At 35.4% G+C, this 16,124-nt stretch overlaps 1 protein-coding gene across 1 annotated transcript in view; it reads right to left on the bottom strand.

Moving 5' to 3' along the window:
- The window catches only part of CACNA2D1 (calcium voltage-gated channel auxiliary subunit alpha2delta 1), a 396,917-nt gene that overhangs the window by 54,702 nt on the left and 326,091 nt on the right, over positions 1 to 16,124 (bottom strand). Inside the window, exons 13-16 of the mRNA XM_082061285.1 lie at positions 7,694 to 7,772; positions 5,603 to 5,652; positions 3,932 to 4,021; positions 855 to 923 (exon numbers count right to left, since the gene is read on the bottom strand). Coding sequence (XP_081917411.1) covers positions 855 to 923; positions 3,932 to 4,021; positions 5,603 to 5,652; positions 7,694 to 7,772 — 288 coding nt within the window. The remainder of the gene's footprint in view (positions 1 to 854; positions 924 to 3,931; positions 4,022 to 5,602; positions 5,653 to 7,693; positions 7,773 to 16,124) is intronic.

Genomic DNA, 16,124 nt, shown 5'->3' with positions numbered 1-16,124 from the left:
CATCTCTTACTTTGCAACTGGACTCAGTGAATTATCTTGTAATTAAGATTATTAAATCTTTCATTTTGGTTTGTTTTTAAAGGGAAACTAAGAGAATACTCTGAAAGTAAATAAAAGAAACAGATGTGATCCAATTCATATCTATTCCTTCTGAGTCTATTTAATATCTGAGAAACTGAACCAAATAATATCTTGCCTAAACTTCTGCATATTTTGACCTGAATGAACATGAGTATCACGCCAAATAGACAGTATTTTACCACACACTGTAAATCATATTTTAGGTCTGATTTTAAAAAAAACAACATTTGGATTTTGTGAAAAGGACATAAATCAATTACCTACCAGACTGTATTAGGGATAGGGAGTTGTATTTATTTAATACTTAGATTTTAAGTACACTGTGCTATTTTCTATTATCATTACAAACTACTCATTTAAAACCTCTACATCATTGCATTTTACCTTGAAATGTCATAGCTTCACAGATTTCTTAAAAATATATCTGAGTTTCCTTTCTTAAAACGGCTTGAATAATATCATCATATACTCCCCATCTATTGAACACTTAATACATCCCCACTGCCTCCACGTAACAGAGATAGATCAAGGGATGCCATATCCTGACACTCAGAACTACAAAAAGGGTGATCTGCATTTTCTTGTTCCCAGGAGGTTATCAGGCAACTAGAGATGACCCCTTTGTTTCTGATGTAGGACACAAACTGTAGAAAGCTCTATGGAAATACACACTTTTCAAGGAGTCTGGCATTAAATTTAATACAAATAATTGTTGTGGGGTTTTTTGCTGTTTGCAGTTGGTTTGTTTGTTTTTCATTTGAGTAACAGCTTACTCTTTTGTCATTTTGTTCCTTTGTTAGATTGAAGACAGGTAGAGTTCCTGTAATCACAAGGCCCAGCTCCTAGAAAATAATCACATACAGAGGGGAGAAAAATAGTCTTTAGTTAAGTAACAATTATCGAACTATAATATATTAGAACAATCCAGCCAAACACTAGATTTGAGCACTGAGTTTTAGCTTGAAAAAAAAGAGAAGAAAATAATACCACTTCATTGATTTTATGCACAGAAAGTTAAAATTACATTTTTTGTGTCCATGTGTTAGTGAGAACAGAGATTGCTTTTTAAATATATATGGTATGCAACAATTTAGGACTTGAGAGTTTAATAAAAAATAAATGTTATGAAAATGTGTTTACAGCTACAGTTCCCACTATACTAAAAACTCTAGATAGTACGGGCAAATAAAAGAACAGAAAACAAAAAGTAAAAGGAGAAAGCAAAACCAAACTCAGAGATAGTAAATAGGTAGGCAACAAATACATACAGGTAAAATCAGTAGAAAAATCCAAGAGGTAACACTACTACTTTCATACCATTGCTACCTTTCAGTAGCTTGCAATAATGTCCATCATCAGTTCTGCAAAATCACATTGACTCTTCTGGTATTGAGACAAGGGATTTACACTTATTTGGGAAGATATAAGAAATCTGGCTTTTTACAACTTAGACTGAAAATAGGATCCAGAAAACCATACATTTAGATAGCCTGAAAGGATCTGTTTTCCATCTGAAATTGTCCACAGGCAGATTTCGACCTTTTTTTTTTTTCTAATGTTGGTTTTTAATTTCAAATTTCCACCCCCTCCACAGATGCTTACTCCTTCCAAGTAAGAAATCGTATCTCTTCTCTTTGTTTCATTAGAAAAAAATAAGCTAAAATACTTCACTAAACCACTCCCATGAAATCAGTTCTCCATTTTCCCAGTCTAGTAGCACCTTTTTGAATTTTAAACCATCCTTCATGAACTTAAGTTTGTGTATAAAATGAAAGGTGATGAGATCAGAGTTAGTTACATTACAACAAGCAAGATTAAGAGAAGGAGAAGTGGACATTTTAGGAGAATAAGAGAACTAAGAAATGGAGATTAATCAGAAAGAAAGAGAGAGGAGCATATTGTTAGAAGTGGCATTGAAGAGACATATAACGAAACAGGAAGGGTATGTGTGGTGGGTAACACCACCTCTCCCCCAAAAAATGTACAGTTAGAGAGGATAATAACTGTGAATAAATTACGACTAAATGGTAAACTTAAAAGTATCTGAAAATTCTGAGAATATATTGCAGAAAGTGATGCCAGAGTAATACCATAACAGAACCTAAAGGAACAGGGCAAAAAAAGGGCTGTGAGCTGCCACAAATACATCAAATTATTACAAGCAGTCTTCAAAGACAGCACCAAATGAAAGTACCTCTTTAGGATTTAATAACCTGAACTTAAGCTCAGTTCAAATGTGGCCTCAAGTATGAATAATAAACTTTGCATTATTTTAGCCTTAGCCCCAAACCAGCTTCTGCACAGTAAGAGAAAAAGGATGGGACAAAGTCTGGTGAGGCCCAAGCAGGAGAAGGATGAGCCCCACAGGAGAGAATTGCTTTAGGGAATTTAAGATAAAGAACCAGTATGACAAATGAGTCCCAATCCCTGCTAAACCCAAGAATCCAGAAAAGGCTCCAGAGTGGATTAGATAGACCTGTGCCTTTATGGTCGTATCTGTGATGAGTAGGCCCACAAATTTCAGCCTACACTTCAACAGTTTATCTTGGATTTGTCTTCACTTAAAAAATATATTATTTAAAAGAACATGTCATACTTTTTATATATTTATATGTCTGCATACACACAAATACCTATATACACAGATAATTACTGATACACAAACATAACACATGAATGCAGAAAAGTTTGAATGAAAGACTTGAACAAACCTACTGAAAATATAAAACAATACAACAGAACTCTGCAGGTATCACTCATTTTACTTAATTAAAGAGATCCCTTTCTATCATTAGTTACAAATTTAGATTTGGATTTAAAACAGAATATGTACAGGACTTATGAAGTTTCCTTATAACTTCTTTTGTGTTTCCAGCAAGTACCTAAATAGTATCCAAGAAAACATGGTTAATGAACTTCTGGCCACTGAAATTCCAAAGAAAAACTGTTTCCTTTATGTCATGCTCAGTGTTATGCTGAGCTGATACAAATTTAACAGCAATGCTGAGTGATGGTCAGAAATGAATTTTGACATGACTTTCAATGATCATGTGAACTTGTCCAAATACATGATTTCAGATGACCACTTTGTAGTAATTTTTGCCTAGATAAGAGTTCCTCAGAAGAAGGTTATGTAGACCAATGGATTAGATTGCTGCTAATAATACTTTGCATTTCATAGTTTCCTGAATACGTTTGTTTTATAAGACTGAAGTGATAAATTCAGCTGTAAGCATTCCACGTATCTCTTTGTTTATTTCTCCATCATACACACTGTCCAAATAAAGTAATCATTACCTTAAGCAACCAAGTAATTACAGTATCTATGATAGTTTAGAGATACGAGTTAAAAATCTGTGCAAACACCCAATAACATCGACAGTTTTCTGTCTGGAATACTTAAAAAAAAAAAGAAATAAAAACAAAATAGAAGTCCACCCCAGGGACATGACCTCTAGCTCAGCACAGGTACAACACTGGAAATCTATTTTATTCTGTTTTTGTTTTGTTAATTTCAGGATGGCAATGGCCTACACTTAGGGATAAATTGCTTTTCTCTGTTAAAATTCAGGACACTTAAGAGGATACTAGGTGCAAGTAATGACCAACACATTATCTGGTCATACGTTTTTTAAGAAAATTACTGTATTGAAGTATATAGATGCTTTTAAGAAAATTACTTTTAAGCTTTTAAGAAAATTACTGTATTGAAGTGTATAGATGCTGGTAATGTAAGAATATTATGTTTGGAACTGTAGGAAATTAAGTCTTTAGGACTGTGGAAAACAGACCCCAATAGCTGCTGATTTGATAAGTGTCTCTCTTTACTTGAGATAAATACAGATCATACCAGAGCATCCAGATAGACGTTTGTCCATTGGACTTGTTTGGCTTTCTCTCCAGCTAAAACCATTGGTCTTCCCAAAACATCCAGATATTCCTGCCAAAAAGTGTAATAAACTCATCAGAAGGCAGTTATTAGAGCAAGTCCAGAAAGAGCATAAAAAATAAACAATAATGAAATAAAACAATGAAAAGACAAACAAAAAAAAAGGTCAAATTTCCCAACTAATACAGCAGCAGTATTTAATTATTTATTTAAAATTATACTACCCAACAATTTCGTCTTCAGTTTGCAGTATTTACTGCCAAGGCAGTTACTGTATTTCAGTTACATGGACCTTACATATCCATAACCACTGTTCTCTTTCCACAAAGTGAGAATTACAACTATTTCAGTTCCAAAATTAATTGCTAATGACATAATTAAATTACAAGCAGATTGCAGAACCTTCAACCCAGAAGAGAGAGTGGGAGACGGAGGTTGAGTACTGTAGCAGCGCCTACAGCAAGAACTTGCATAACTTCTATTGAAACAAAAAAGTCAGAGTTTTAAAACCTAATAACTCCTGCCTTCCTTCAGTCACGAAGTACAGCTAAAGCTGGTGAGCTTATGAGATGTCTGACTTCTGGTCTGGTTTGGGAGCGGATGCAGTCAAACTTCTTTCAGTCTTCAACCTTGTCTATTTTTTTGATCATATGAGGGATATTTTTTGCCAGACACTATCTGGAAGAGTTTAACAGAATCAAAGGACTCTTACTCAAGCCAATAAAGGACACATTTTCTGCCAAAAAATGTTATGCTTGGCTTTGGAAGGACAAAGAAGTGCTGTGATATTTCTCTGCTTTTCTGGACATGTGTGTACATGGACTTTCAGACAACTGAAAAGAATACCTGCCCATCTACATCATCAGTTTGAATCACACCATAAAATTCCAGGGTCCTGTGCCCTTAATTATCAACATACACAGCTGCTAAATCTATTCTGCATCCTTTTTGAAGAAAAGATGCTGTGTCCCTCCCAGCCTGGCTGGATCAATCCAGGAACCTCTCCCATGAGCAGGATTGTACCAAGTCACTGTTTCTGTAGTAGGACTGTGCACTCACACACATCCACAGCCTTCTCCACCTGATACAAACCCTTAGGATAATGCTGTAACTATGGCAGGAGCCAGACTATAAATGTCTAGACAGGCTACAAAAAATTACTGGGTTTATAGAACTTTCTAAAAAAAAATCATTGCTGTGTTTCAGGATAAAAGAGGGACCCTGTAAGGTCAGGGGGAAAACTGAGCCCAAAACGTAATCCTTGTGCAGAGAAGGTCTGCAGGACATAGATCTCTCCAAAGGCTCTACTGTGTGCACATGATCAACCTGCTTCAGCCAACGGAACTGGTACCCATGCAAGCTGCTCTGGGCCAGCTGGCCAAGGAAGGATCACAAGGATCACATTGTAAATTGGCTCACTGAAACTACTAAAAATAAATAAACACATTAGAGTACTTCAACAGAATAGTACTTCATATGCAAAAGAAAGTCTGAGTTTTTCTCTGTATTCTAGTGTAATGTATCATAAAATTCAATTGATTCAAACAGAGGTGAAATTAAACATACTTAAGAACAGAAACTACTCCACTTCTTCATGTTACAATGGTATCTGCATTTGGCCAACACACTTACCTGGGTGTTTATTCTTATGGCTCCGATAGACGGAATTTCATAATAATAACCTAAAATTTGGAACAGAAATAATGTCATCTTACTATAATACAGTAATTTCATTTAGTTTGTAATTTCTAATTTATTTTTATAAAAATTATCACATATCAGTGGAATATTTTTTTAGTACGTGCCATCACAATGCATAGCCACATATGATGGGTCCCCATGCCATATAGGCCAAGCTAGTTACTCTGAAGCATTGAGAATATGAAATATGTATCTTTGTTGTTTTTAAGGCTGAGATAGTGTGCTGAATTTGTACTGCTGAATTCACAGTTACTCTGATGTGCAAGTATATTTAATGGTCATTTTAATACTCTATGACAACAGTATAATTATATGCTGAATACATATAGGAATTCAAGTATAGCTGCAGTCTGCCACAACAGTGAAGTTCAGAGTTGTAGAAAAGGCGCAAAAATCAAGCTTGTATTTCTTCTAACTAGACATCAGAAATGTCTTCATTCATCATTGACTATATCACTTATTGGTTTGAATTAAAAATATTGCCCATATGAACCAATAAGACTGAAAAGACAAGTACTTTCAGACAGACATCCAGCTTCAGACCAAACAAGTTTTAAGTCAAATTGCAAGGGGGACTGAGGAGGACTGGAGAGGTAAGAGTACCAAAGTTAGTCACTTACTTTGCTGTAAGCAATGCGTGACTTGATAATAGATTAAAACTTTTAATGAAGGAAAATTTAAACAAAACCTTGCTGCTTTGGCTATGCAAACAAATAATCACATCCATTTTGGAAAGAAGATTATGATCATTTTGCCTCGATAATAAGATGACATAGGTGGTTATGCTTTAAGCCAACTAGTCCTCATTTTTGTAAAACAATGGACCTCACTACACACGGTATTTTGAGATACAAAGACGTTAGTTAAACATCCCCGTTCAAAAGAACAAATGTTGATTTTCTGTAATTATCCAACGATACAATCTGCTCTTCATGAAGATGCAGTATCTTCTGCATAACTCACCAGCATACTGAGAGATTCACGAATCTATGGTATGTATGCTATTCATACAGCCTATGGATTCTTCTATATATTTTTTTTTTCTCTGTCTATATCTTTCTCTTTCATTCTTATCTTCAACTTATGTTATTCTCATGCCCATAATCGTATCTTCTCCTTCTTCCCCGGCAACCTTAATTTTCAAGGCCCTTTGTAATCTATCCCACCTCTAACTTCTTGCTTCTTACTGATCCTTAAAATATATCTGTATTTTCAGGCAAGCCTGGCAATTTCTCTGTTTAAAATATTAAACAATATTGTTTGATAATTGCTCTATAGTCTATTTATCTGTATTCATCTCTTACCTCTTGTTCCAGAATTATACTGTAAGGTACTTGAGACACCCCTTTCTCACATTCTTTTAAAATATTTCTGACCACATTTTTTCACATTAGGAGAAGCATTTTAGTTCCTTACTTTTACCTTTTTTGCCTTTTTTTTTTTTTTTTCCCTACATAAAGAGATCAGGAAAAGCAAACAAACAAACCAACCCACCCGAACCAAAAAGATGTAACACGCTCTGAGAAGCTAAGAAATAACAGCAAGAATAATTTTGATGTTTTCATCAAAAAAGGAAAAAATAATGCAAGTCATCTGGTTCCTTGTAAGTTTTGGAGAAAAACAGAAAGAAACCCAACCAGCCAACTAACCAAACAAAAAATCCCTTTGTCCAGACCCTTTAATATAAAACAGCTTTGCTTAATTTCTTATCTGTCATCAGTTCCATCTTTTCATAGATGGCTGTTACAACAAGAATTCTCATAATATCTTAGTATCATTACTACAAAAAGCACTGTGATATTTTTCTTATAATTTCAAGTTTTAAATAAAGTAACCAGAAATTATTATACACATATATGCACACACACATTAATTCATCAAATAACTTTCTTGAACTTTTATTAAAAATACAATAAAGCTAAAAATCAGGCTGAAAAAAGAACTATAATTTTTAGAAAATAAAAAAATATATTGCCTATCCAAGTCTTTAGCAAACAATAGTCTCAAATGAAAACACAGTACCTTTATTTTCACAGGCCATCCACTGTATGGGTCCTTTGTCGTAATTATGTTGACCAACAGAAAATGTGAACACACGTACCTATGCAAGTTGAAAAACAATGCATATAATGTAACTATTTGTCATTAATTAGGTGTGAGTCTCAAGTTAAAAAGACTTTTTTTTCCTACATTTGGACAGAAAAAGAAAATGGTGAATTTTCCTTTTTTTTTAAATCACGATAATAGATACACTTTTATTATGATATTTTATGTATTCTTATTGTTTGGTCCATGAAGTAGAACTCAGGAAGAATGTTCTCTCATACATCTTTCATACTTTAAAGCTCTTCCATCAGTTATTGTCCTGTTTTTTGGTCCTAGGGTGGTAATGATAACTCTTCAGGTTTTCTTAAATTCATTGACATAATCTCCTATCCATATTAGATGTTCAAAAGGAACTAAAATGAACATATGCATGGCAGTAGAATTCAAAGCAATGCAAACCAGGGTTTTTTAGGATATAAAATAATTTGAGGAAAAGAAGATATTTTCAGATAGTACAGAAAACAAATTATCATTTTGCTCAGACTTTTATTCTTTTTCATTGAAACCCACTGAATTAGTTCAACAGAGTTCCATAAAGGGTTAAGCTTTTGATATTTCACTTTAAGCTCTTGATACTCATTAAAGCTATATGTTTTATAAGTATAATTCTATTCTATTTAGCCAATGCAACTTCAACCTATCTCAGTAACTGAGAGGAGCCATGGCTTCAGAAGAACTCAACAAATTCTATCAAAGTTTTAGACTAAAAGCAGGATTCTCAGCTGAAATAATTTTCCATGTGAACTCTCTGATTTGAATAAGAAAATTATGACAAAAATTGGTATTGCTGTACGCAAATTAAAAATCCTACAAGACACATAGAAAAATCACAAATATGTTTTAGATTCTGGGTGATATTTTGTTACAAAGCTGGGTGTTTCTATAAAAGGTGGGAAAAATACTTTCCCAAGAGTTTTAATAAGCTGTTCTCTGCTCTCATGTCCCTCTGAAGGAATGTCCAAGGACCAGACTGACTTTGCTTTTCAGGCATTTCTTTCTTTTTGGATGTTTAACTTTACTGCTTCACTTTACAAATCACAGATGACAACATGAAATCAGAATATGAACACCTTTCTGTGGAACTTAATAGCTACATTTAAAATTAAAACATAATACAATTAATTTACATGCAGGCTATAACTGAGTAATAAGGTAAGTTTTTCTTTAAATAATATTCTGAATATAAAATGGCAGATAGTCCTTGTAAAATACTGCTCATTGCTAAGTTTTAAAATTATTATCTATGCTAACAGTAAGATTATTTATCACATTCAACTATTACATAAACCTTTATTCATTAAATAAGGAACAAAAATTGTGTGACATAATCAGAGCTTATATATTAACCAAAAGCTGTAGCAATAGCTCCAAATCATCAGTCATCAGGTAGCAATTGAAGAAACTTTATTAATGTTGACCCCTATATGCAAGGAAGGAGAACTGTGCTTGATGTCGCTTTTAATTAACAATACATTTTGATTTGCTTTATCCATGCAAACCCTTTGTTTCTGCAGTTAAAAGCAGAATTAAAACAAGTACACTACTGCACTGAATGCTGATTGAGATTCTTGGGCTTTTTTAAATACAGACAAAAATTGAAGTTTTTCAATAAAACTAATAAAACTATACCATATAAGAACATTTCTCAGTAATCAGTCGAGCCACTTACAGTTCTAGTTACCCAGACATGTATGGGAATGACTGTACATGTGTGATGGTCAAATTTGTTCTCGTAGTTCATATGGAGAGAGATAGCTGAAAAATATCTTCTATTACCTTGAAAATATCAGTATTGATAGTGCAAACATGACTTCACCTGATATGTCATCACCTCATTTGTTAATACTACATCAAGTTGTAAATTCAAGTTACATTTGCCATCCTCTGTTTGTTCTTGACCTCGTTTACAAAATGTCAGATGTAACTCTTACAGTAGATCTTTCTGTTTCTATTTAATTACCATCTATTTTTCCCAAGCTGAATATCACAATGTTATTTTCTATTGGTATCTCTCAGCTCACAAGGTTCCTATCTACTATACTCCTGTTTTCTTTTTTGGACTCACGACTTGTCCCAGTTTGGTGTCCACTAAACACTTGATTCAGATTACATTCTTCTCAAAAATGACATGGCAATAAGAGAACCCCCATTGAAAGTCACTAGTTAGATAGTTGAGTGACCTGATGTCTCTTTTGGATTAAAAGTAACTAATTATGTTGAGACAGTCTCATGTGGGTTTTTGTGTGTATAAAACACAAGTCAATTAGACTGGACTGTCTAGCATTTGATCTCAAATATAAAAATGAAACACTGCATTGGATTCAAGTTGCAAAATGGTAGGTAATTTAGAGAAAAAAAGTAGCACATTAAATCTGCAACTAATCTATAAAGAATTTAGAACTTAAATTATTGACAACAAGCAGAGGACAATATAGCTGATTTACTGTTCCTTGGATAATTAACAGAGATAAAGAACAGCAATGAAAATTGGAGTTTTTAATTGTTACTTGGTTTGGCAAGAGGGTGGAACATTCAAAAGAGTAAAAGAGTTTTCTTTTTCCTATTCTCTCATCTGGAATTGAGTAGAATGACAGACCAGCTGGAAAAATGAGTCAGCAAGTCAAATTAAACAAGCCAATTTTAGCAAAAAAACATGTTCTGCACTAACATTTTCTGTGACAGGACACAGAGTCAGCCAGAAAACTGAGATGCATCTGTCTATACCTCTTCCTTGTAGACATCTGTCCAAAGAAGACAAAAGGTGCTTAAACTAGAAAACACAGATTTAATTACATTTAATAGGGAATTTATGCTCTTGGAGCAACTCAGTCAGACACAATGGATATGAGCACCTCTCCCTTCGCCTGTCCCTCCTTTAAAGTTTGCTTTCAACCAAGAGAATTTCTGAGTAGAAGCAAACTGCCAAGTACTCTTTGATCCCAAGGAGTTGTTTTCCATCACCACTGAGACCTGGTTATTTCTTCTCTGCAGCCTCTTAGACTCTGCATACACTGCAGGTCCCTGGCTCCTTCTGCTATGACTCTTGCTCTCTACCATCTACACCAGCAGATGGACACTTCTGTCCCCCAAACCATTTCCCATGGAAAGGGCAACCTTGCCTCTATACAGAGGAGATCCATTTATTCTCTTCATAAATAAACAGAACTTTCCAATCAGTAAAAACCAACGGAAGATTCAGAAAAGCAAGTAGGAGCTGTCACGCTTCCTAATTTTCAATGGGATTATTCAAAGTAAAGTCCTTCTAGAAAATTTGTACCCTTAGAATGGAGAAGAAATAGAGATAGGCACCAGCATGCTCTGCCATCCTGGTCAGATACAGTACTGAAATCTGAGAGTCCTGATTTGTACCAGTGAGAGTACAAGTCCAAAGCTGTGTCAGTCCTGTCAGGAATATACCATTTGCTGCTAACAGGTAGATAGTTCGCTGTATTTTTCAGATTCTGAAACTAATCTTGGGGACAGAACACAACACATTTTATTCTTTATATTATTCATTTACAGTATATAGTAGAGCAATATACTTATTAATAAGCAAAACAAGTACAAAATTAATGTAAGAACAGGCGAGGAGTGGCACAGGCTGCCTGGAGAGCTTGTGAAGTCTGTGTCCTCCAGGGTTTTAAAGCCCAGACTAGATAAAGCCCTGAACAACCTGGCTTGATCTTATTCCTGACATTGGACTAGAGATCTCCTGAGGTCCCTTGCAATGTGACTTACCCTAGGAACCTATGAAGGGCATCAAAGAAAAACAAGCAAAACTCCAACTCCTGATCAGAAGAAGTGCCAGACAAAAAAGAAAGCTGCAGAAAATAGATGAAGTGCTGTATTGAAGAAAATACTGTTCCCTAATTATATAATTAATTTTATTTTCATTTTTTATTTCTGTCTAGCAGAAAAAGCTCATAAAAATCAAGGTGAATAGAAGGATTCTGACTGCTACAGATATTAGGGAATAATGACACTCAAGAGAGTTGAAGAGCTGCCCATGACAAGGCTGCTTTCCCTGCAGATCTCAGTCACTCTTTACTTATCTTATTTCATAATTTTGCTATTGGAATAAAATAAAGATTAAATTAGACTCTTCCTTTGGGTGTATCACGGTATGAGTATTACAGAAAATTAACAGCTTAAGTGAAGTTGATTCAAAGTGGTAACTAAGCACAAAAATCACCCTTGCTGCTTATACCACTGCATGTATGCATAGGCAATCTGCGTGAGTCTGTGACAGTCTGAGAAATGGCAGCCACTCTGCAAGTGGTTCAGAGTGGATGAAAAAGCATATTTCTTGACAGACAAATTACTTGTCTTGAATTTTGTGCTGCTGCAATGAGAGAGCTCTCAATAGCCATTTCTGTGCATCTCTTAATTAGTGTGTTTAGGAGGAGATTAACCAACCTTTGCAATCAGATATCAAGATTAATAAGAAAATTTACCAAATACAATTTATTTACCAAGCTACATGTAGGCAAGAGGAATCCCATAATTTTATGTCTATCATGTAAAAATAGCAAGACTGCATCTTTCTCTACCACTAGATAAATAAAATTACTGAGATAAAAATGATCTCATCAAATCCTGCAACTTCAGTGTTCGTAATGACAATATGATTTCAGAGTATTTTAATCTGGCCTTTATAAGTGCAGGTAAATATTTACAGATAATCTCTTTTACTATAGACAAAAAGAAGCTGTGATAAAGGAGAATAAATAATTCAGTATTTCCAGCATGATCCAGGAAATTGTTTTTCTCACTAATGTGTTTATGGGTTATCAGATATGAAAAATTGTTTGTGGTTTGTATTTAATAGGTACACTTCTGAAATAAGAGGACAACCTATCAAGCCTACTTTTCTGAACAAAATCATAAAACTGCTTTTCAATATCCTACTATGCACCCTGTCTTCTAAATCTATTGCAAGCAGAGGCTTTAAACCACTTAATCATTGTGGTACTTTTCTGACATAGGTCTTGATGCTATGTGGTTTTCAAGCTGCCACAGTTAAAACTGTGATTGCCTTTTATCCCTTACTGTCTTCACATCTGCGGGCAGAAATCTGCAAAGGATTTTGGATTCTGCTACAGATTGAGACCAGAAAGCATTTATGACCAATTTGAACTGAGAACATAACTTCAGAGGATGATCAGAAAACCCTGTGCACTAATTAGGAAACTACCTAGGATTAGCCAAAAGGAGGCACCGAGAACAGAGTTTCACCTAAATTCTGGTCCATAACCTGTCATGATGAACTGCGGGATTCAGGACTTCTATGGACACATTCCTGATCCTGTTAGGTTGTATCTATAAAAGAGTGGGGTTTTTGTTTATTTGGGGTTTTTTTTGTTGGTTTGGTGTTTTGTTTTGGTTGTTTATTTTGTTTGTTTTTCTCCTAAAAAGCAAAGGGAGAAAAGAAATACAAGTCCTGTATATAGCAGGAGGGATAAGAGTCACAATGATGTGCTAGAGGGAAGTTTTTGGATCCCTTAGGCTGTCTTTATGCAGTAAATAAAATGAGACATAACCCATTTTCTTTCTCAGGCTATGAGGGCAAGCAGCACAGCATGGCTCACATTTCTATAGCTAAATTATGTTGCTTTCTTCCCTCCCTGTCGTCTCCCCCCCATATTGGGTGATGTCTTTATAAAATCACTTGGGAACAGGCCCTGGCCCATGCTATCCCCTGCACCGAACCCAAACATCGTTCAAAAGAGTTGACTGCCACAGGCCGAGAACTATACTGTTGGGTCTGTTATACAATTAAACCATATGGATAATTGTGGACATTTCCCCAGCCTTCACCCTGGCCTTGGATCATTTATTACTATGGATGCAGCTGTTTGATCCACTCATAAGAGTAAAGTTGGTTTTCTCATGACAGACTGAGCAGGACTCACCCTTTTCAATATGACTGTGGCAGTGGTGCCCCCACCTTTTAAATGAGAATTTAATGCTCACACAAAAGAGGTCTGAGTTTACATTTCTTAGTTGGAGCAAATGCATCACTTCCACTGCTCTGAACACCGGGCTCTAGAGAGTTCAGAAGTTGGAGATTTCAGTTTTTGTCTGTATCTTTTAGGTTGTTTACACATTTTGCCCTTAACACCAACTGGGAAAACCAGAGAAGACCTAAGCAGCAGGGTATGAAGCCTAGTCATGGGCTAAGGTTGTGAAGTCTTAAAGGTCTATAACTCAAAACATGGAATTCATAATTTTATGACAAATTAGGAAATACCAAGAAGGCATGATACACCAACTGAAATATATCAGCTTTTAGTTTTGATATTTCTGGCTGCATTAGGATCTATTTCTTGCTGTGAGTACTGCCCAAAAATATGTGTAGACTTGGGAAAATTGGGGAGAAAAATATACAGGGGAAACAATAAAAATTAAGCTCTCAAATACTGAGATGCAAAGATAATGTTAGGCTGGACATCTTTGAATATATAGACATGAAGAAAATATGAATATGTTTGATAAAACACCTACTTAAATGTTTTCATAATTGACCCTCTATGCAAGGCATGTAACTATGCAAGTAATCCCCTTGACGTCAATGGAAAAATGCTTTAATTGAGGCACGTGTTTAAAGACTGATTGAGCAGGTCCTTGGAACTACTTTTCTAGACACTTATCCACAATGAATTATTTCTTCCAGGTTTTCCATGTATATTTGCAGTCTTCTCTATCATTAATATCTTTCATTCACTACAATTCAACCTCAAACTTCAAGCTGCAATAATAACTTATGAATTCACAGTCTAATTATAGTCTATGTAATTATAGTCTAATAAAGAAAATAAATAATGACATTCTCAAAATTAGCTCACATCACAATCGAATGTTAATCCTTCTGTCTTAAAATAAAAAGAAAAATTATGTTTGTTACATATTAGGAGATTATTGGAGGATCTCATTTGCTTTGGATATGATTCTATACTGTTACTATTGGGAAAATAGATCCAAGACCACTGATGTGTGATATAGTTATATGCAATTATTCTACAAAAATAACTAAAAACTGAGGATTATACCTTACGTTTTCATAGCATATGCATACAACGAAAGCTGCATGTTCACTGAAGTCTTTAAAGTGAAAGCCATGAATCCCTGAAATGTGTTTTGAGAATTGCAAAAGGTTTCAAAAATTAAAAGAGTGGTTTCATCCAGCTTTCTTTGTTTCCTCAGAAAGAAAAAATATCAGCATGAAAATGGGGGTATTTTCTAGTGCTGAGGTTGAAAACACCATTATGGTTATCATATTGAAAAATTTCAAAGCTAACACTCTCACAGAAGCAAAAAGAACCCAACCAATGCAGTGACACTGTTCTACATCTTCATAGTGCCACCTTGTGGGACTGCAGCAACTCATTCCTTGCTTACAAAAAGGCCAGAATGTGGTGCCCCTTCCTCTTCTACTCTATGGCTAGAAGTATGAAGGTAAAAATCCCCTGCTGATACCCACTAATCCGCCTCTGCCAAATTGGTTATAATTAGATAAATGGACTGCTGATCATGTGGTCTAAATCTTTTCCTCATTTATACTTAATCTTTGATGAGCCAGAAGTATCACACAAGTAAAAGTGGAATTATTGCCTTCTGTATGCTCACAGTAACTTCATGTAGGAATGGTGAAGATTTTAATCTCAACATTTTCTAGGTGTAAGTGTAAACCAGTTCTGGTTTGTTAACTTTTTATAGGATTAGTCTCAAGAACAGCAGTTAGAAAGAGAAAAGACATGCTTTCAAAAACACCGGTAGGACTTCACAATGATGTGCTCGAATCTAAGTTTCAGAGTCAATCTGCCTGTGTCTGTCCTACCAAAAACTGGGCCTTGGCCCACTCTCCAGCCTTCTGAGCAACTATGGCAGCAGATTGCACATTCATGCACAAAAGCTGAACCTTTGCTCCTTTCGTCTTCCCTCTTCCTTGCTACCCTGAGAGCAGCCCTGGCACCTTGTCTGAGAGTGCACCAGCTGGCGAAGGCTGAAAACCTCCTGGGTTTTACTAGCACTTAAAACCTACAAAGGATTGAAGAACAGTGGCCAAGCTCATGTCTTGGCTCCATGCAACTTACTAATATAAACAGTGCTTTAAGTCAGATTAATAAGTCTCTGACATAGTGTAATGCAGTTTCTGTATGTTCAGCTCGCCCTGCTGGAAGGCAGAGATGGATTTTATCTGAAAAACCCCAAAATAGTCCTCAGGTAGCCTTCTGTGATGCAGATATGTGGCTGTGGCTCAAAGCATGCTGGCACACTGGTTGCTTCTCCTGGGATTTCCACTGAAAGTGTCATCCTCTCCAGACCACCCCACACCACCTCGGAAATA

Source organism: Streptopelia decaocto (genome assembly GCF_964273445.1).
Source record: "Streptopelia decaocto genome assembly, chromosome: 1".
Classification (NCBI taxonomy): domain Eukaryota; kingdom Metazoa; phylum Chordata; class Aves; order Columbiformes; family Columbidae; genus Streptopelia; species Streptopelia decaocto.
The sequence above is the reverse complement of the archived record's forward strand: the minus strand, read 5'-3'. Positions and strand labels throughout refer to the sequence as shown.